The sequence below is a fragment of the Scleropages formosus genome, chromosome 10 (genome assembly GCF_900964775.1).
Source record: "Scleropages formosus chromosome 10, fSclFor1.1, whole genome shotgun sequence".
Taxonomy (NCBI): Eukaryota; Metazoa; Chordata; class Actinopteri; order Osteoglossiformes; family Osteoglossidae; genus Scleropages; species Scleropages formosus.
In genome coordinates this window covers 12,731,935-12,752,937 of record NC_041815.1, presented here as the reverse complement: position 1 = coordinate 12,752,937, position 21,003 = coordinate 12,731,935, and the positions used below count along the sequence as shown (strand labels likewise).

General features: G+C 48.2%; 1 protein-coding gene across 1 annotated transcript; it reads right to left on the bottom strand.

Annotated features, from left to right (window-relative positions):
* Positions 1-889: 889 nt before the first annotated feature.
* On the bottom strand, positions 890-20,222 carry taok1a (TAO kinase 1a). The gene is made up of 20 exons (XM_018748239.2): positions 19,349-20,222; positions 14,105-14,342; positions 13,884-13,955; positions 13,082-13,183; positions 12,852-12,897; positions 12,360-12,456; positions 11,953-12,066; positions 11,161-11,252; positions 10,800-10,893; positions 10,454-10,535; positions 9,988-10,155; positions 9,548-9,757; positions 9,278-9,415; positions 8,679-8,915; positions 8,254-8,382; positions 7,781-7,984; positions 7,174-7,413; positions 6,758-6,970; positions 6,316-6,498; positions 890-5,950 (listed from the first exon to the last, which is right to left on the bottom strand). Exons 2-20 carry the CDS (start codon positions 14,234-14,236, stop codon positions 5,414-5,416), a joined length of 3,090 nt encoding a protein of 1,029 aa, XP_018603755.1. The 5' UTR covers positions 14,237-14,342; positions 19,349-20,222; the 3' UTR covers positions 890-5,413.
* Between the last annotated feature and the right edge of the window lie 781 nt (positions 20,223-21,003).

Genomic DNA, 21,003 nt, shown 5'->3' with positions numbered 1-21,003 from the left:
GCTGTGTTTCCGTAAAACCTCCAAATAGTAGTTTACCTCCCTTTCGGACACCACAAGCTTCTGCCATATGCAGCAGTCAGAGCCCCACGTTTCGGAGGGATTTCTGCTGTAACTCCTGACAAAGCACATAGTCCCTTTACTAAATCTTACGTGAGCTGCATACATATTAAATAAAATAAATTAAAAATAAAATTAAAAAGTAAATGGCTTTTTGATAGCTTGTCAATTATGCAGGCAAATTTTGCCGTTTCTGTTGAATAAAGAACAGGGAGAAGGGACGCTGACACTACTATGTACAAGGAGAGGTTTTATTTATTTTTGTGAGATTATTTTGTACATAGTTGTGGATGTGTTGGTTTATGTGTTGTGATGTTTTGATATATTTGATAAAAAAAATTAAAGTTTCAAAAAAAATAAAATTAAAAACTGAGCTGCATACATTAGTTCAGATGAAGCCATCTGCTGGTGAGTACTATTAATTATTAGTTGTGACATATCCGCCATGCTGTAAGAAGACTACTGAGATCCAGCGCAATAACAACAATCTAATTTTCAGCACCTGCCAGAGTCACCTGAACAGAGCACAACAAACTGGTGTCATGGAGAAGAGCCGAGAGCCCCGGCAGGATGACACACTGGAGGAAATTACACATCGATTCATCGCTCACATGTCAAGTGCAACATATATAAAGAACAAAGAACAGTTGTGCAGCATCACGCGGTGATCCATTTCGGTTTAAACCGAGTTGTATTTTTGACAATTATGCATTCCATGATATTTTTTACAAATCCCCATTTAAAAATATAACTACAAAAATGAATTAAGAATAAACCCCACACATTGTGTGATAAGGATGACAGAACTCAACGTTTTACTAAAATTATTTTATTACAGATGATTTTTGTCCAGTATCCCTCCTCCAAAACACAAGAGTACTTACAAACAAAATATTACATTTGATCCTAAATTTTCTCAAATTCCTCTCATCTTTTATACACTTTCCATTAAGTTGTTTTGCTTTTGTAATTATGTATAATATTTTTGTAATCTTTTGGACATTCAATGACAAAGTTTCACAATCTATACATTTCAATACATCTTATATATGGACTGTAGTGGTAACTGTGAGTCAGGGGTATAGATGGGGGGGGGGGGGGGGGGTCATAAAATGAAAAAGGAATACTGACAAATGCACTGTACAGAATCACACCCCCCAACCCCTTTATTTCAGCCTGTCACTCCTCCCCTCACTCACACAAGTCTATCTCCAATGGACTAGACGGACTGGTACGGCCGTTCGGTCCATCAGAACAAGCCACCTGTCCCACCGTTTTCTGGCCCAGGAACAGAGTTGTGAAGAGGGAAGTGACTTTGGCGTAGGTGACGCTTGGCAGCTCCAGTCTGACACAGTGTTTGACAAAGGCGAGGACACTTGTGTCCCCACTCTCCACTGTGCACCCCTCCCGAACCTACAGCTTCAGTCAGTAGGACAAGAGTTGACAACTGCACATATTTGGGTTCAGCCCACTATTGGCAGAAAGACGTGTTTAGAATCACGAGTGACATGAGCCCCATAGCAACGTGGAAGGGGCCGGGTTGGCCGTCACCTTGCTCTTTTATACTGCATGTCAAGGTCTGACTGGGCAACGATCGCACTCTGAAGAATGATGATGTTCAGGGGATGGTGGCGGGGTAAAAGCAGGGTCAAGTTTCTTCCCCCACCTGCCTCCCCTCTTGAAGCACAGTGGCAACAAAAAGATTTTTGGCCCAACCACAAGCTTGAGGGTAGGGGGGGAAAATTAAAAAAAAAAAACATAAGGAAGTCAAAATAGGCCCAGTTGGATACCCACTTCTGTGGAGTACAGGAATTACTTGGTGAAAGTATAAACAGGAAGCAATAGCTCTGAAAAGGGACAGATGGAATAATGGAAGGAAGACCGGCTTGCTGGCCGAACAGCAGCGGAGGGAGCAACCGAGAGCCAGCGAGTGCACAGAAGGCAGGTGTGTGGAAGGGTGCACTCGAGGGCAGACACCCGCTGGGGACAATCCCTCCAGTGGACGTCTTCAATGACACTTTGCCACCCCACACAAAGGGACTTCATTCACCCACATTACACTGTTCTTAAATAATGGTCACACTTCTCCAGTTAGTTTATTTTATGGGAACTATACAATGCTATTTTAAATTAAAATTCTATTTTTTTTTAAGTTCCAAATATACAAATTATAAACTTTTTTTGTACACAAAACGCAAAACTGCTTGGGAACCACTCATCTATATAATCTTTGCTTTTCTTACACAGAAGATCTTTTCATTTTTTTAAGCCTGTTAAAAACGGCAGGTAACCCCATCACCCCAAGGCTGGAGAGGACAAGGGGGCTCAATTCATTGAGTACAGAACAGCAGAGAGGAAGGACAGTACAGGGAGAAGATCGACTCCGCTAGGTGCCTATCAACAGCTCCTTTTTCCCCACAGCAGTGTCTCTACGTTTTTGGCAACAGAATATGTTGAATATGCAGCAATTTCTAATGGCAGCACACTTTAAACTGCATATCACCGGAGAGTTCGTTTTTGGCATTCAGTGACAACGAACCAGTTTCACTTTGGCATCGTGGTGTTTAGCACGAGTTAGTCCGATGCACTCTGTCCCTCGCTCTGACCAATAAGCCCACTGACCAGTGTCTTCAGTTGCTCTGGTGATGCGAGGCCTTTGCCAGTGTCGACATGCGTTGCCCTTGCGATGTGATGCTTGACATGACGGCACAGCCCTGTGTGCAGTGACGCAAACAAACCCATTACATCAGGACGTGCAGAGGTGTTGTCCCTGCTCCCATCCTCCCTCCTTCTCTCTCTCTCTCTCTCTCACACACACACACACACACACACACACACGTCTCCAGTTAGTACTTGCACTGGAACCAAGTTCTTCCACCACCAGCAATCCCTCTCTAACATTGATCTGACGAAACCTGGTTTTACATTCATTTTCATTTTACAGTATATACATTTTTACAGTGACACCACTTTGCCTCTTGGGGTTATTTATGAGGAATGTCTAAACAGGAGTGCCAGTGTGAGAGCCCACCTGGAAACTCCTTTGGACGCTTGCACTCTCAGGCCTTGTCGGCTGACCTACTGAAGCGCCGCTCTGGAAACCGCTCTGCTTGATATTCCAGCTTTCCTTGCTGCTGAGAGCACAAGAGGAGGGACGGGAGCTGCACCTCCCGCACCCGAATACCCCCCGCACATAGGAAACCTGAGACGCTAGCAAAGCCCTTGGCCTCCTGGCCGACTGGTCACAAAAGACCCTAAAAAGTGCACAGACTCACGAGATTTCCAGCCCCTTCAGGGTAATTTTCAGTCTCTAAAAACTTCACTGCTGTTAGTCATGCTTTCTGGCCTGATGCGAGGCCCTATGGCTTCTGCATATTGAAAGTCTGCTTCCGCTGCTTAAAGTGCCAGATTTGCCACTGAAGGCAACTTGGTTGTTCTCTGCACGTCTTCACTACGCAGATGTATGCAGACCCACGACAGGGCCCACGCACACATCCACACGGTCACATTCTCCTCCCGTGGACGTCCTGCTCCCTGGTGTGACCTAGTCAGACCGGCCGCGTAGTCTTCACACCGTTACAGTCAAGGAGCAACATCCGTCCATCTGACCTTTGCACTACTACTGTTCCTACCCATAATCACATCCTCGTCTTCCATTCCCTAATTTCCTTGTTCCCTACACACTACCTTCTCAATTTGTTAAAATCTCCTTGCACGTTACTTATGCAGAGATTCTCAAAATTAGTGTCAAATAAGGTCTTATTAGGACAACAAATTAGATGATCTAGTAACAACCCATTAACATCATTCTTGCTCCCAAGTACCCTTTCTTTGTTCATAAGCAAAATAAATAAAAATTGCATATTCATATTTGTCCTCACACTCAACCGCAATTCTCAAATACCAATTCAGTCAGGTTAAAAACATTCAAAAGGTCCAAGTTTTGTGCTCCTTTCTGAAGGCACTATAAATACAGGGTGGGGTCAAAATATTTTATTCTGGGGCTCTGATATAATCTGATGATGCCTCACACCAGAAAAACTGCACAAACCCCCTGTGTCACAAGCAGCATATTAAATATGAAACAGCAATGTTCACCTCACAGCTTCTCTCCAAACACACGCACGCACGCACGCACAAATGTATTCCTCTCACTGCACACTGCAGTAGACAATGCTCACAGAGGATTGTGAAGCTTCACTCTGGCTACAGAGCATCAAGCTCTTCTTCACCTCCTACTGAGAAACGCAACACAATATTAATGCCAGTTAAGCAAACAGCAGTTTAGTCCCTCCAGCACTTGCTCTGTATGTATTTATGTTACCGTCCATTTCCCCTGACTACACGCATACAAGCAGCCACCCCCACAACAGACCTCTGCTTCGAGCTCTTAGTGTTTGTTCAATCACTCCATTTTCATTTCTGTTCCAGCTTCACTTTGCATTTTCACCGAATGAAGCACAGCAGCAGCTCAGTATAATCTCTCTCTCTCTCACACACACACACACACACACACACGCACGCACACACGCACACACGCACACACGCACCATTGGAACGGTCTCTTATCAATGCCCTTATACTCTGGGTTGTGTGGCTCTGAGACAGCAGCTAAAAACCACCCAGAGAAGGAACAGGACAGAGTGAAACACTGGCTCTTTACTGCACTGTATTATGTCCTCTACTCATGTCCTGGTTTGTCAAGCAAAGTGAAGCAAAGTGTAACTGAGGACCTGAGAGAACAGGCAGTATGACAGCGCTTTGAAGTAAGGGCACAAACGTGCACACACACAGCCCCCTTGCAAACCCTTCACCACTGGATGGGTGCACTCATTGCCTAGAGGCAGAGGAACAGTGTTTGAGGCTAAACGATGGCCACCGCTCGCCGGACTGGCCCACGGTGTCAGGCTGGGACGAACCCTGTCCTCTGCTTTTGTGGAACTGTTGAACATGAGTGAGGAGAACATGCCCACACTGGCAGAGGCTCGCAGGGACCCAGGGCAGTAAAGGCACAACCAGTTGTCACCCCCCTCTCAACAGACCTTGGTCAGGAGCAGAGTGTACCTTCAAACCTCTGAACACACCGACTCCATCGGCGCACTAGGTATGACAGACATGGGAATCTGAGCTCGGAAGAGGACAAGTTTGTCTGCCTGATGTGAGGTGAACTTTCGTTGAGCGTTGCAGATGTGTGCAGTGGATTCGGAAAGCGAGAATGGGGAGGCATGTGGCCTGAGCAGCACTCTTTATCACATGCAAACATGCCTGTGTGCGTAGCTGGACAAGAGAAAGGGAGGGAGGGAGGGAGGGAGGGAGGGAGGGAAAAATGGAAATGAAGTATAAAGAAGAGCGCCCCCTACGTATAGGACAGGTGCGACCCGTTGGAGATCTGCGAGGCAATGCTGGTACTCCGGCTCATCCCTGGATCACCACGGCCTGCTCCAGCCGAGCCCGTCCTCCTCGGTGCCTGGGGGCTGCTTCGCACCACCACACCACCCCCACTCCTCGGCAGCGCTCCCAGGGACCCCGCAGATGTGTGGCCCCAGGGAGAGTGTGCCCCAAGGGCCCCCAAACCACCCCCGCTGCTGTGGCTCCACGCCTGTGGCAATGTGCCCCCTCCCTGGCCAGAGAGGTGATGACCTGTGACCCCAGCCCCTGCACCCCCCCAGTGTGGACCCTGAGAGCCACTCTGCTGATGGGGGGCCCAGCTGGCAGGGGCCCCAGGGTAGCTGTGGCTAAGGGCCTCAGGGGAGAGGCTGGACAGGGCCATGCTGCTGAAGCCAAGGCGCATACTCTCCGAGTCAAAGGCCTCCTCCTCCCGGGCCTGGCGCTCCAGCAGGCTGCGGATGCGCTCGGATCGCTCGTTCTGCAGCGTTTGCATCTCCTCCTCAATCTGTGGGTACAGGGAAGGGGTGGTGGTGGTTAGTGCACAGAGACATAAACAGATCCACGCACTTGCAAAATTATGCTACCAACCTCAATGTCCGGGGATACCACCCGAGTCCCCCCCCCCCCCCGAGCGAGCTCTCACTCATACATTTTGACTATTTCTGTCAGACCCTGTTGACAGCCATTTTTCTTCTCCCTGGAAGTTGAGGACAGCTTGCGTGTTCCCCTCCAACCCACGTTCCCACCTACCCCAAGTGGATCAAGTTTAACGATCCAAACAAGAGGAGAGCCAGAATCGGCCTGTGCTCATCCACTTTAACAGACCTAGTAACCCCGAAACAACACACCACTTGGCACCGTCTCCCTCACCTTCTGCTCCAGTAGGGCCCTGCGGAGTGAAACCCTCTGCTCTAGCTCTTTCCTCTCACGGTCATGCTGAGCGTCCGTCTGCATTTTGATCTTGCTTTGATAGGCGTTGAGCAGCTCCAGCTCCTGTTGCAGCTGCATCCTCAACACCTGGCACTCGGCTTCCTGGGCTTCATCCAGACGCAGCTGTACCAGATTAGGGATCATTATGGTAAGAACAGAGGACCAAATACAAAGAAGGAACCCAAAAAAACAAAAATGAGTCAATGTGTGGATGGAGGGAGAGGGAGCAACATGAAAGGTGGACAAATCCATCAGCAATGTCCATCTGACATGAGCAAGCAGAAAAAGGACAAGGAATGAAGGGAGTTGTACACACAGGAGGCAGTCCCACTCAAAGACTGAGTACCTCACCCCCAGGCCTGCTCTAATCTCTGCAACTTACAGCCTGCGTGGAAAGCATGTCGTTGATGGAGTGGTCATACTGCTCAGCCAGGATGGCAAGCTTGCGGGTCTGCTCCTCCTTCAGCCTCTTCAGCACGGCCTTGTGATCAGCCTTGGGTGTGCTTTCCAGCAGGTGATTCCGGAGTGCCTTGTACTGCCGGGTCTGGATCTTGCAAGTGTCCTGGAACTGCTTCTTGATTTGCAGCTCTTTGGACTAATGGCAGGAGACAGGGTGACATAAAGAAAAACTGTTGCTTTTATCCAACAACTCAATTTCTTCTATCCTGAAGCTGACCACTGAACAAAATCAGGTTTAACACTTCTGCAACAGTAGGTATGACTTCAATCTGGTTAACCGCTACTCCCCCTGCTGGCACAGCACAGGCAGTGCAGGGTTCTTGGTGTGGAAACTGTCACCTTCAAGCTCTTTGGCTGCTGCCGAACCTCCATGACGTGTTTGCGGCGCAGCTCACGCTCACGACGCTTGTTGTACTCCATCTGGTTGGTGAGCTCTGTTTGGTGCTGCACACGGATGAGATCGGCCCGCATGCGCTGCACAGAGTTCAGCTGCCGGAACTCCAGCTCCTGCATGGACTCATGGTGCCGCAGCAGCATGGCATGCTCCAGGTCCTTCTGCGTCTGCCGCTTATTCAGCTCCTGTGGGGTGCCAGAGGCAGAGAGTGGGGCAAGAACAATTCAGGCCCAGGTACAGAGCAGAGAAGGGCCACAAGAATAAGGACCTTTCACGTTTTTCCATTTTTTTCTTTGTTCTGTGCCTGTGTTCAAGTGCTCTGTGTATCAATATGTGAGGAGAGTGTTCTACTGTATAAAAATAAACTGAATTGAATTTCACAGCATTATTTTAATCCATAGTAAGCTGCAGAGCAAATGAATACCAGCAATTCAAAACTGTGCAGTTTGCTCAAAAACAGTAAGTCCCCTCCCTGATATCCAAATCAGAAACCACTCGTGAATATAGCACCAGCTGCAGCCACCCGCCCCTCTCCCGACCCAGTGCATTCACCTCGCGCAGCAGGTCCTGCTCCACATTGTGGCGGGCAATGAGGATGCGCCTCTTGAAACACCGGCACTCGAGATCGAGGTACTGGCGCTGTCTCCGCAGCAGGTTGGCCCCCTCCTCTGCCTGAAAGTGCTGGATGTTCTCCTTCTGCTTGGAAAGCCACTCCTGCTTCTCCTTCTTGGGTGTTGACTGGTTCTCACTGAGCTCCTTGTGAACATAGTTTACACCAGCACATTATACTGCAGTGTGTGCAGCTTCTGACAACAGACTCAGAGAATGTATGTTACACTATGAATTCAAAGAAGCCGAGGATGCATTTCTCCATTTTTACATTTCTGCTTCCATTTAAGCGGTTGTAGAGATGTGTGCAGCAAATGTTTTTACACTGCATGTTGTCTGCAGTTATCCCTGCAACTGAGTGCCAGTGCAAGTTAGCAAGTTCTCTTTGTATCATGCTGTGCTCCTGTGTTTTGTACCTCCTTGAGCTGCTCCTTGCGCAGCTTGTACTCCCGTTTCTGTGATTCTTGGAAGCTACTCAGCTCCTTCTTCTGCTGGGCCTGGATATGCTGCTGGAACTTCTTCTCATCATTGGCAAATTGCTTGATCTATCAAACCAATCACACAAGGACAGTGAGAGAGAGAGAGAGAGAGAGAATACTGAAAACAGTACTGGAATGAGCCTCACAATGAGAAGTGTACTTGACCAGTAAAAACTTATTTTGCAGCGCAACTACGTTGTGACTGAATATTTCAATGGTATTCTCACCTGAAGCATGGCAAGCACAGTTCCAATCAGATATATAACAAGAGCAACTGACTGGGAATGTAGCCGATTCCCGTTAAAAAAAAAGCACCGTCACGGCCACAGATAAACATGTAGTACACAAGCGGGATACTCTACATCTTTTTCCATGGCGGCCTGGTGCTTCTTGACCAATTTCTCGAGCTCGACTGCAAAGCTGTTCCTCTGGGTCTCCAGCTCCTTGTCCAGCCGTAGTCGGTGCTCGTCCATCTCCGCCTTGAGCTTATTCTCCAGCGCCATGAGCTGCTTCTGGTGCTGCCGCCGCATGCGCTTATAGCCAGACATCTGCTCCCGCAACTCTGAGTCCTGCTCATGCTCCTGCATCTGCCGAGTCACCTGAGCAACAGGACGGCGAGAGCTGTTAAACATCTTCACAAACTGTTGGGCGTTTTTAGCAATTTTAGCAATTCAGCAGGTAACAACGAAATCTGTTTGGTTGTGCAGCGGCCTTTATTTCCCAAACTAAGAAGTGAGTGGGGCATCTGCCAACAGAAGAGTACTGAATTTAACCCAAACAGTTGCAAAGTATCTGCATTATGTTTAGACCTCTTTCACAATTTACAAAAAGACTAAAATGTTTTAATAAAAGCACAAAACAAAGCACCAATAAAAGAAAAGGGTAACACTGAGAGCAGTACGAAACAGCAGTGGGGGGGGGAGCCTGGAAAGAGAAGGGAAGAAAAAAGTGAGCTCCCCACCAGGGATGCGGTGCGGATGGTGGCGAAGTGCTCGCGGTTGCGGTAGTGAGCTTTGGGCCGTGGTGCCTGTGCAGGTGGGGACTGTGGTTCTGAGGGCTGGCTCTGGGGATCTGGGTTGTCTTGGTAATTCTCCTCATCCTGTTGAGATACAGAAAGCAGAAACCATGCAGGCAAATGCCTCACCAGCACAATGCAGATCATATAAGGCAGTTCCTCAGCCACCCCTCATTTGCACTCCAGTCCTCTCCTCTGTAGCATGAAGCTACCCACCGGCTTGAGGTGAATGACTGAGCTGTTGGACATGACAGTGTGGTCGCCCTCCATGAGCTCCAACTCAGTGCGCTCATCTGCGGCGGTGGCGTCTGGCAGGCTGTTGACGGAGCTGCTCTGGGAGCTAGCGCTGATGGACATGCTGGGAATGGACTGGTTGCTGCCCACGCTGCTCACTGTGCCCGTGCGGCCCGCCCCATGCTCCGGCTCCTTGGTGGTGGAGGTGGGAAATATCACCAATGAGAAGTTCATCCATCAAAAGCAAATGGTATAGGTCACGCAGTTTCACGCTTCTACCTACACTTGTTAACCGAGACCCAAACAATGGGTCATACGGTGAAAAGTAAAATGAGTAAAACTCAGAAGTAAAACACATTAATGACAAGAGGTGGAATGACAGTAGGCTGAGGGTAATGGGCATGGCCAAGCTTGATTCTCACCTCCTCTTCATCAGGGACCTCAACAACAGGACCATTGGTGGCTTCCTGGAAGAGAATCTTTTTCATCTTTCGATACTGCAGGTTGTCCAGCTCACGTACGGCATCCTTGGTCCGCTGGATCAGATCCACCAGCACCGATTCGGGCCGCTCTCTCTGCACAAAGGCATGCTGGGAGACAAAAGCATAGCCCAGAAGAGGACACAGGGAAAGGGTGAGAGGGACACATAGGTAGTTGTGTCTTTATGTTGTGTGAAATTCCCCCCCAAAAAAAAAAAAAAAAAAAAAACCCAGTAATTCTAACACATATATACTTTATCCAACAGATGGAAACTCCTTGCAGGTTTCCAGCAGGTAACATGCTCATACTGCTCAAAACTGAAGACACTTTTACTCAAAGTTCCCTGGGAAAACTGCTGTCATGAGATGTTGAGTGTGAGAATCCACCACCAAATGGGCCTTGCTTCACCTTCAGGAGTTCCTCAGAGTTGGGCCTGTCCTGGGGTAGTTTCTGAAGACAGGAATCCACAAAGTTCCGGAAGTAATCCGTCCTGAATGGAGGAGGAACAATTAGCACGGCTCCATATTGCCTCAACGGCTGAGATGAGAAGAATCGCATAAAATTTGATTACATTTTTACATTCAATTTTCAGAAGACACTGAATGGCACATAAAATTGTCAGTGTACACAAATATGTGAAAATGCACGTAAATCTACACACAGTGCTCCTAAAATATGCTCAACAGAGGTGCTGGGTAACCAGGCCTCTCCTTAGATGGCTAATGTACGACCAGCATGTCCGCAAGAGACTCACCATTCAGTGGACTGGAGAGCGGGGCTCTCATTCTGCGCTATGTGGTATAAGGCACTCATTGCGTTCATGTTGAACAGGGGGGGCTTCCTCTCCGCTAGTGGAGCACCAAAGCAGCAGGGGTTAAACAAATGCCCTCACTTTTTCTGAGTAGGATAAAAGACTAAAACCAATGAAGTCGCAGGGTATAGCAAATAAATTATTGGACACAGACACCCAATGTTTCAAAATCTACACAGTTATAGTGTAACAGAGCAAACAACTATAAGGCTGTACAAGACAGCAAAATTAAAAAGAGAGACAGAACGATGGACACAACCTCTGGACACACCAAAACATCTCACTGACTGGTTCAACACCTCACCTAACTCGATGCAGGTGATCCCCAGGGACCAGACGTCCACCTTGCCATCATACTGGCCCTCATCCATAGCTAAGATAACTTCTGGGGCCATCCTGGGAGAGACAGGGACAGCATCTTCACATTTACACTCTCGGAGCGCAAAGGGATTACCAAACAGAGTTCGTTTCTCCAGCCAGTAGCGAGAGCTCACACTCAAGAATAACATCCTGTTTTCTGAAAACGGCAAGTCAGCAAGCGTGAATACGTCTGTGTCCAGGAAAGGGAGAAGAAAAAAAAAAAAAAAAATAACCAGTATGACTCCTACACTACCACAGGAGGTCTGTGGCAGTGTGGAGAACATGGACATGCAAAGACCAGCATAAACTACACTGCGTTGGACCAACCAGGAAAAATGCTTATGAAAATGTTTTAGAAGCAATGCAGGAAGACTCATGGCTCTACTGAGTAACCAGGCAGGGCCTGCCGACTCACCATTTATTTTTCATTTAGCTCTGTCTAATGTGACACACAATAACCGGTAACAAATCTCTCAGTTATTTACCAACTACCACAGCAAGGTATTCAAGGAGTGGGATTTGAATATTGGAACTTGAAGATCGTAAAGTGACATCTCTAACAACTGTGCTGTCCACCAGTACCTCGTTCCATGGAGTTGTGCCCATTGCAACGCAGCACCCAGTGTTACTGCAAAGTGCAGCACTACCAATCCATTTTCATCTAAATAAACTGATCATCGGCATCAGAGGGAATGGCAGTAATGCAGGTTCAACTGTGGAACCCAGCTGCGCTCACCAATATGGTGTCCCCACAAAGGAGTTAGCAGGGGAGGCGATGGAGGCGGAGCCAAAGTCCGCCAGCTTGACCTGGCCTGGCTCTGTCAGCAGGATGTTCCCAGCCTTGATATCCCTATGCAGGAAAGGCAAGAGGCAGTTAAATTATAACACCAAGGGCTGATTACAACACAGACAATCAACTGCCCTTAGACATCTTAAAAATGGACCTCAACAAAAGGCACGGTTGGTACAGGCTCTCAGTCTCAGTCCAAATACCTGAAGCACATTATGTGGGGAGACAATGTTGGAAGCTGCCTGTCTTCAACAGATCCTCTCTGAATTCATTCCCAGTTCCATTTCTTGCCCATGTCTCAGACAGCGGCTGAATGTACAACAGCCCCACACACACTCCACCCACACACTCACCTGTGAATCATGTTGTGGGAGTGAAGGTAGGCCAACCCTTGCAGAGCACCATGGGTAATGGCTGCTATTTCTATTTCCTGGAGTGGCTTTTTATGCACTAAGATATTTTTTTTAAAATTAAAAATAAAAATAAAAAAAAAAAAAGAAAAGCATCAGAATCCAGTGGCCTTCAATGTGCCAGTTTCCACATAATCACAAGTTTCACTTTTGTCCACAAATGATCATTTATTGCTTTATATGCTACTAATCATAAACACCACATGCAAACTTTGTAGGACCTCTGAAGAAAATTTTAAATTTCAATGTATTTGGAATTTTTGTTTCTCTTCACCTCTTTCCTTTAGTTGCAGTGCTGTATGCCGCTTTAATTTCATTATGAAATACATATTCATCTAAAAACTCTGTGTCACATGCTCCAGCCACTTGGAAGATTGTGTTTAAACACAATTGTGCTGTACTGCCTAAACTTCTCTGCAAGAGTACACAGCTTACCCTCCAGAAGGTCCGAAGCTGAGCCCAGACAGTACTCCATAACAAGCTACGGAGACAAAGAGGATGTTCACATACATCAGTGGCCACTGAACAGCACTCGTACAGTGGACTCACAGCGTACAGATTTTACCGCTCCAATGCAAACATTTTCTATCCCAAAGGAAGTGGCTATCAATTTTCCATCACAAGACCGATGACGTGGCACATGGGGGCAGGGGGCTGTGTCTCACCCAGGCTGTGTGCTCCCGCAGGTAGCATCCCTTGTACTGGATGCTGTTGGGGTGCTGTATTCTCTGCAGGAAGCGGACCTCCTTGATGATATCCTGCCATTTCTGTGAAGGCAAGGGAACAGAGTACCGCTGGACACGCTTCCGCACCCATCTCCTTAAGATACTTTATTAATGCTAAAGCCTGTTTGTTGTCTTTTTCCATAAGTAATGCTATGGATGTAGCTTTGAAAGGAAAAAACAAACATTGTTCCAAAGCAGTAGGAACAGAAACATGTGACCGCGCAATACAACTGTACGAACAGGATTATGGCACCGTTTCTAAGCACTAATTGCCCTGAATACACAGATAAAACGAGCTGAGAGGAACAAACATTTTTTCAGTGAGAGACAGAGTCTTCCCAGATTAGCTTTCAATGACTCTTTTCTCCCCAGACGAGAAGTGCCGGGTGACGCCAGACTGAGTTATGAAAGCAGCTGAATGACTCGCCATCACCTGATGCAAGTCTGGGCTGCTTTTAATGTGAGGAAATGATCGATAAATGTGTAACAGGTCATGGAACCTGCAATGTAGCAGGATATCCTGAGAATGACACTGTATGGCATCACAGCCAAATCAGAGCTGCCTAAAAACATTGGTACTAAGTCAGAAAAGAGATACAAAACAAAAAAAGGTGTGAAAAGGGTAAAGGGCATTTTATTATTGTGGTTTACCTATAATCAGCTGCCACACTCATTCATCTCTCGAGAGAACGGAAACATTCAGATCCATTCCAGCACACCCATCATTCACTGTGCAGCTCACCTCGTTGGACTGCTTCCCACTGTAAGACATCTTCTTGATGGCCACCACCTCGGTGGTCTGCACGTCCCTTGCCTGAGCGCAAGCGAGAGAGTTGTTTGCATCGGGCCAAGTGGAAGGATACATGACAACTATCTCTTGACAAACTCTGCATCTTCTGAGAGACAGAGTACAGCGGAGACCGACACGATGTGGGTGGGGGACAGGGTAGCAATGGCACTTACAAAATAAACTGCACCAAAGCTGCCATGGCCAATCTCACGCAGGTCTGTGAAGAGCTTCTCTGGGTCCTCCTTGAAGAAGAGGTTGGCGATCTCGGGGTCCTTCAGACTCCCCGCCCGACTGGGAGTGGACATGCTACCGCGGCCGCGGGGGGGGGAGACTATCTAGGTCTGCGACTGCGACGCGACAACCTGCGCCGATGGCTCATCTGCAGGACGGAGGCCTTGTACACATGAGTACCTGGAAAAAAAGGGGTGGGGATGAGACATGTTTCAGGACACGGCCCTTTATAGCTGTAGCTACAGTATATACTTCGGCAGGTTTCAGCAGTTTATCTTCCTTTATCCATTTTCAATGCTGTTTTGTGATAAAGCAGTTCAGGATGAAATATCGAAAGTAAGATGTATGACATTATTATTCACATACAGTTTTTCCCAACACAACATAACGCTTGCGTTTCATGCCAAGACAGGAAGTTCTACCATGCAAAACCAAGGTCATGTCAACAACTTCCTGTTCTCCACTGGTTTAGTGTCCCTGCTGCAGCAACACAGTTTGGGCTCATGTGGACATACAGAGGCTGCGTGTGTATTTACATCATCTTCTCTCCCTCTACACATGGGGCTAATCTCATGTTTGTAAAAGGAAGGGCAACGATGTGTGACAACACACCGGGGGCCCTACAACCCATACCTTAGCACAAGAGCACAAAAGCACAAAAAAAGGCAGGTTCAAAGAATGATCAGTGGAAATGGAACACGCAGACATCGGAGCGACACAGTCCATCTGGCCCAAGCGCGCAGCCTGAGCGCGAGTCTACGAAGCTGACAATGCCAGGAACGACACACAGCAGGGGAAGGAAACAGGTCGAAAGAGATTAGGCAGCACGAAGCTGTGGTAGCACTCAGCTGATGACAACAACCCACAAAGAGCTCGGCCACTTCTCCCTAGTCAGCAGGGAAGGCCTCACCTTGGTAGCTGAGCATCAAACACTTCCTCACGCCTCCAACACACCCATCCCTGTGCCCCCCGCATCCCCTCACACACACTTGGACCACTTCTCTTGAGCACCATTAAAGTCACAATGTAAATAACTCAGGTTCAGTGTTGCTACTAAAGCACTATCTGAAACAATTTGTCCTTGAATGAGACAAGTATCAAAGTTTTGTAAAACAGTCCTTGCAGCATGAACAGCGTAATCGTGGAAACATAAGAAAAAGCTGTCCAAATTAATTTCCACATGTAGAAATATTGGAAAACGGCTGCATATAAAGCCTCTGAACGCATAAAATGAACAAGCAAACATGAAAAGGCGTAAAACACAAAGAACAGATTTTATACCTATTTGAATGTTTTGTAACCATAGAGAGATGTGGAAATTGTGAAGGGCTAAGCCTTTTCTGGTATTAGTTGGACCTAGTGGTGAGTACATTATGCACAGCTTTAGAAGGCCTTAAACACTTGTAGAAAGGCTTTTTGATAACGAACAAGTTGCTGTCTCCATCCCTGGACAGACAGAAAGACTGACAGACAGACCGTACGCCAGAGGTGTTCTGAGACACTCTAAAAGACGTGACAGATGACACAGGTGAACACGGAAGCCGAGCTGCTCATGACACACTGTCTAATCTGAACCATTTCACCAGGAGCACACCCTGTTTCTCCAGGTGAGGCCAAATGTGTGCGAAGCAGGTGCAGGGTGTCAATACATCAGGAGAGGAGCCCATTGGAACAATGCGACAACCTGGATCTCTGTTGTCACGGCAACAACTACTCCAATGCAGACAGCGGTTGTGCATCCTTACACACTGGGCTGTGTGTTTGATAAGTGATGCTCAGGGCAAGAGCTGCTCCTCCAGTTCACAACTAACCAGTGCAGTACAGTTATGGGTCCTATCTATACTTTTCTGCCACCCCAGACACACCAGTCCCTTCCCCCCTTGGCCATGACACACTCAAGCCGGTCCTGCATGGGAAACAGCAGAAGGGATTGTTCAGCTGCTGGGAGGGTAACATCTCCAGCACAAGGGGGGGGAGAGAATAAGAGGAACAGAGAAGGCCAGGAGCAAAGGCAACTGCAGTGACACACAAACAGAGGCCAAAGACTGACAGAGACAGGGTGTGTGTGGCAAAGGGCTACAAGTGAGCTGGCTAGGGATTCATATGTTAATCTTTTTCATGACCAGCTTCTTATGAAAAACCCAAACTTCCAGCCGCCGCTCTTCTGAAACTGCTCAACACACACACACACACACACACACACACACACACACACACACAGCATGCTCATTTTAAAATAAAGCTTCAATTATTACTTGGGTTTTATCACGCTGCCTTCAGTGAACAGCAAAGTCAGTCTTCTATCCCCCCTGCCCCCCACCCAACAGAACCTTTTTTCAGATGACCAGCCTCACTCAGACAGAACAATGGCACTGTGGAATCCACGCCTGGGTCACAAGACTTTCCCTCTCTCACCCTCACCCCCCTCCCATGCCCAGACAGGCCCAAACTCACTGACAGACACCTGGTTCATTTGTACTGTACACTCATCTTACATGATACTGCACCGCAGTACATTACCTTATAGCGTTCACTTCTTATGTATGGTTGAGCACAGGTTGCAGCCCAGTATGAGAGGTCTGGCTGACAACACATTTCTTCCAAAAGCCACTTACATCTCTAATACTAAGTGATTTAAACTCTCACCCATTGTCAGAAGTTGGTATTTTTATTGGCACAGTTCTCAGGCACACAACAGCAGACAGGAATGGGGGACATGGAATCTGGCATGAACCTGTAACCTTCTGTTTAAAAGTCCATGTCTGCTAAGCAAACCGCTGCCCCTCTATAACCATTTATATGGCAGGATTTACTGCTGAATCAGTTCAAGTACATCAGCAGTTCCCTGCTTTACACACTCAAGCAGTAGGACCCCTTGTCTTAGGATCTAAACCTACAACCTTCCAAGTTCTTCTATCACAAAACCATGCTGTGACAGCTTGCATCCCAGCAGGAGTGAAGCCTTGTCCACCCCAGTCGGTTGGGTGTGGGGACATGGCCAGAGGGGCGAGGTTATGGTTCCAGCAGGAGAAGCAGGAATGCAGCAGGACAGGGTGACAGAAGAGGAGTGCTGGAATTCCTCCGTTGTGTGATCACAGTGTCGATTCTGTCCATTCATGCTTAGCTGACATCCAGAAATTAGCACTGCAATTAAAAGTGCAACTGAATTAAAACTGTCTTCAAGGTGCCTTTTCTTCCAAGTGTTTGTGTTCCAATACATCAAATGTAAAGCAAAGTAAATTTCTACTCAAGGCTACAAAAATTTCCCTAGCTACTGACTTGGATGTTGCAAGAAATGTTTTAATATAAACTGATGAATAGCCCACATAAAAATTCAACGCAAGTCAGAATCAACGTACAATATGATAAAGATCTGATCTCTGCCAAAATTGGGACTTCAAAATACAATATATGTAAAGCGAGTAAAAAAACTAAAAAAATTAATCTAATAGTGAGTCTAAAGTTTAATTTAACACTCCAGTTGTGTAAAACTATCTTCTAGGATACAATAATACAAAACTGAGGCCAGAATGGGATTCAAACAAACATTCGACTTATGCACTACACCCCAGCTGCCACCTTGCAGGAGGACAGGGGTTTAAAACTGTACGCTTGAGTAAGGGTCTTAGCCTGAATGAATAAAAATTAATGACATTACCCAACTGTATACATGGGTAGATAACTAAGTAGCTTAACACTAAGTCGTCTTGGAGGAAATCATTGGCGAAATGAAGGACAACTAAAAATACCTACCAAAGACATATTTCCAGCAATGTTAAGGACCAGAAAAAAAAGCCATTGGACCCAGTAGGGAACCAGGGGTACCCCAGCGGGGGGTGGGGGAGGGGGAGGGGGAGGGGTGTGATAGAGCCACAGCACTGAGGTCACCGCCCGCTTTCACACAAGTGCCATTCAGCGTCCGCGTGCCAGACTCGAGCGCCAACGCGCACGTGACACCACGTTACGCTATTTAGTTCTAACCGTCGGTTTCCATGGAAAGAGGAGCTCGTCTCGAGGCAGCTCGAGCCGGGGGCGTCCAGCAGCTCCCGGACGCACAAGCCAAGCCAAGCCAAGGCAGGTGCAGCACGATGTGCACACTTCGCTACCTTTTATTAAAACACATGATGATTCAATTCCCCATCGGTACAATTCCTCGTACACAACTTAAGGAATATACCTACGGCTACGGTATTTTTATACAAACGACGGCGGTTTCTTCCAGTAGAAATAATGGCTTCTGCCTTCTCACTACCACACGATGTCATGTTCTGACGCGATAACCCGTCTGCCTCCATAACCCAGACTACCTAAATGATAACACAGGCAATAAAGGTGTCTGCCAGATGCATAAATGTAAATGATAAAATCATGGCGATGGAGCGTGTTCAGGCAGAAGATAAACGAGATGGGGCTGTTTTACGGCGCTACTTCCTGGTGCTGGGTGGTCACGGCTCCCTCCGCTGCGCCTCAGCACGAGGCTCTACCTTTGTTCACTGAAAATTAAAACGAAAAACCCAAGAGGCGACGCCTGAGAGAGGGGAGGAGAGACGGCTGAGGCGGAAGGCAGGTTTTCTCTCAGTATTATAATCAGTGTTTTTCTCCATGCGCTGGGGGACAGTGAGTGAGTGAGTGAGTGTCGGAGCAGTAGAGCCCACGGCACCCAGTCCCTGAAGAGGCGTCTTATGTCGCAGTGGGGGAAACTTAAACTGCACCGCAGTGGCAAAGGACACATCGCCCGTCCTCGCTGGGCAGCGGGCAGCACACTGTCCACAATCACAAAGCAGCACCAGCATGAGAGTGAAATAAAGGGCGCAGCGTCGCGAAGCCAGGCGCCAGAGGGCTTCAGTAGAGACGGCCTGGCAGGAGCGAACAGTGAGCGTACAGAGATGACGGATAGGTGGACGGATGGAGCACGAACTGTGTGGAGAGAAACTCCCCGCAGCCTCTGTGACCCTCGCCTGCCTCGGCACTCGGATGGTGGTTCTGGGCCCGGCGCGCCCTCGCCGCCCACTCGTGCTCAGCTCCCAGCTTCAGCCCGGTGTGACATGATTTCCTCGTTACCTCCCTCCGCGCAGGTAGAGCGCCGGTCCCGCCATTCCCTGGCGTCCTGCTGCCGAGCTCCGCCGGGCAGTCGGGCCCACTCGTGACTCGGAGTGAGTGAGGAGCGGAGCGCAGCGGACACTCACCTTCCTCCAGGCCCGGCGTGGCAACGGGAGCTGGAGCGGTAGACACGTAGGGGCACTGACTCCTCTTCGGATCCGCGCTTTCCCCTCCTCTCTGCCGGTCCTCCCGTGTCCCGACCGTGCGCTGTCAGCCCGAGCTTCTCTTGCCGTCCGACGTGTGCGGGAACTGCAACCCGCGGCTAAGTGTGGCCCGACTGCTCCTTTCCCCTCATAGGCGAGTCCCCAAAGATGGCGGCCGCGCGCTCCGCCGCCTCCCTGCGCGACAAACACGGGGAAAAGGAGCCAAACGGCGGCGTGGAACGCCCTCCGCGCGCGAGTGACGACGCCCTCGTCTCGGTGCGCGCGCTGTACGACACAGCGCTCCCGCTTTGAGCTCGGCCGGGGAAGGTGTTCTGCTGTTTGTTTATTCCCGGCTGTAATTTTTTTTGCTCCGTCGTCTTGCCCAGGCAGGTTCCTGGCAGCCGAGCCGATCCGAGCTGAGCCGATCCGATCCGATCCGAGCTCCCTCCTCCTCCCCTCTCACAGACTGACTCTACCGGCCGCAGCGCCGCGCGCTCCAGTCTCACGGGGAGGGAGCGGCGCCGATAATAAAACTACTGAACATCGTCGTCTGAAGGACGGTTCATTTTTATCAGAACCCGCTTAAGCGCAAATATTGAGAAGAATTCAGAGAGTCGGGGCTCCTACAACAGGACCGTGTTGTCAAAGAAAAACGCAGTGCGCCCGTTACGAGCTGCGCTCCGGACCAGGCAGGTCCAGCACAGTAGTTAGCCCGACACACAGGAATATGGGTGAAAAACAAGTTCCGACTCACAGTTCAACAGGCAATATACGTGTTATACTCGTAAAAACAGCAAATGCACGAAATGCCATCACCTTACAAAAAATGAAGAGAGTAACACATCCACTGCCTGTGTGGGGAGATTTGTCACCTTTATTGCTTATACATATATATATATACTCTGTGTGTGGTGCGCACGTGCACAAAAACAACCTGTTTGGCACATCCCGAGTGTGTATTTCATGTTTTATGAAGAGACTTCGGATGGGGGACCAGAGAAGCAGTGACAGAAACCATGGACACACACACACACACCCAGCTTGCTTTGGTGAAAAGCATCTACTAGATGAATAAGTATAGATGTAAGATGCAGGTCTTCTCCCATCCTGAACGCATGAGCTCGTAACCACAGAGACCCCGTGTGTTGCTACCGGTTTCCCCTCGTCCTTCTCAGTCCATTCTCTGGAGCCTTGACTGCACTTGCAGCTCCAAGACTCCCAGACCACCTGCTGATGCCATAGGCCTCTTTTTTTTTCCCCCCATCTTCACTCATCCACTACTGCTGGGTAACAGCAGGATTTGTCCAGGGGGAGGAAGTACCCTGTTTCTGGAAAGAATAACTTAAATAGTGGCAAAATAATTTGCTTAGATAACCATTCACCGGGAAGTAATATATCCGTGCAACATTGTAAAGAATGATACCTTATAGTAAACTGAATAAATTACTCAATAAAGTCAAACTTGCAAAGTGTCAACACATAAGGGGCAATTATACAAGATCAACGAAAAGTTATGGTATTATATGTAAGTACAGTATGCTTCAAACTTATCACTAATATTTTACGATTGTCCTTGTAAAGCTGTATGTTGATTGATG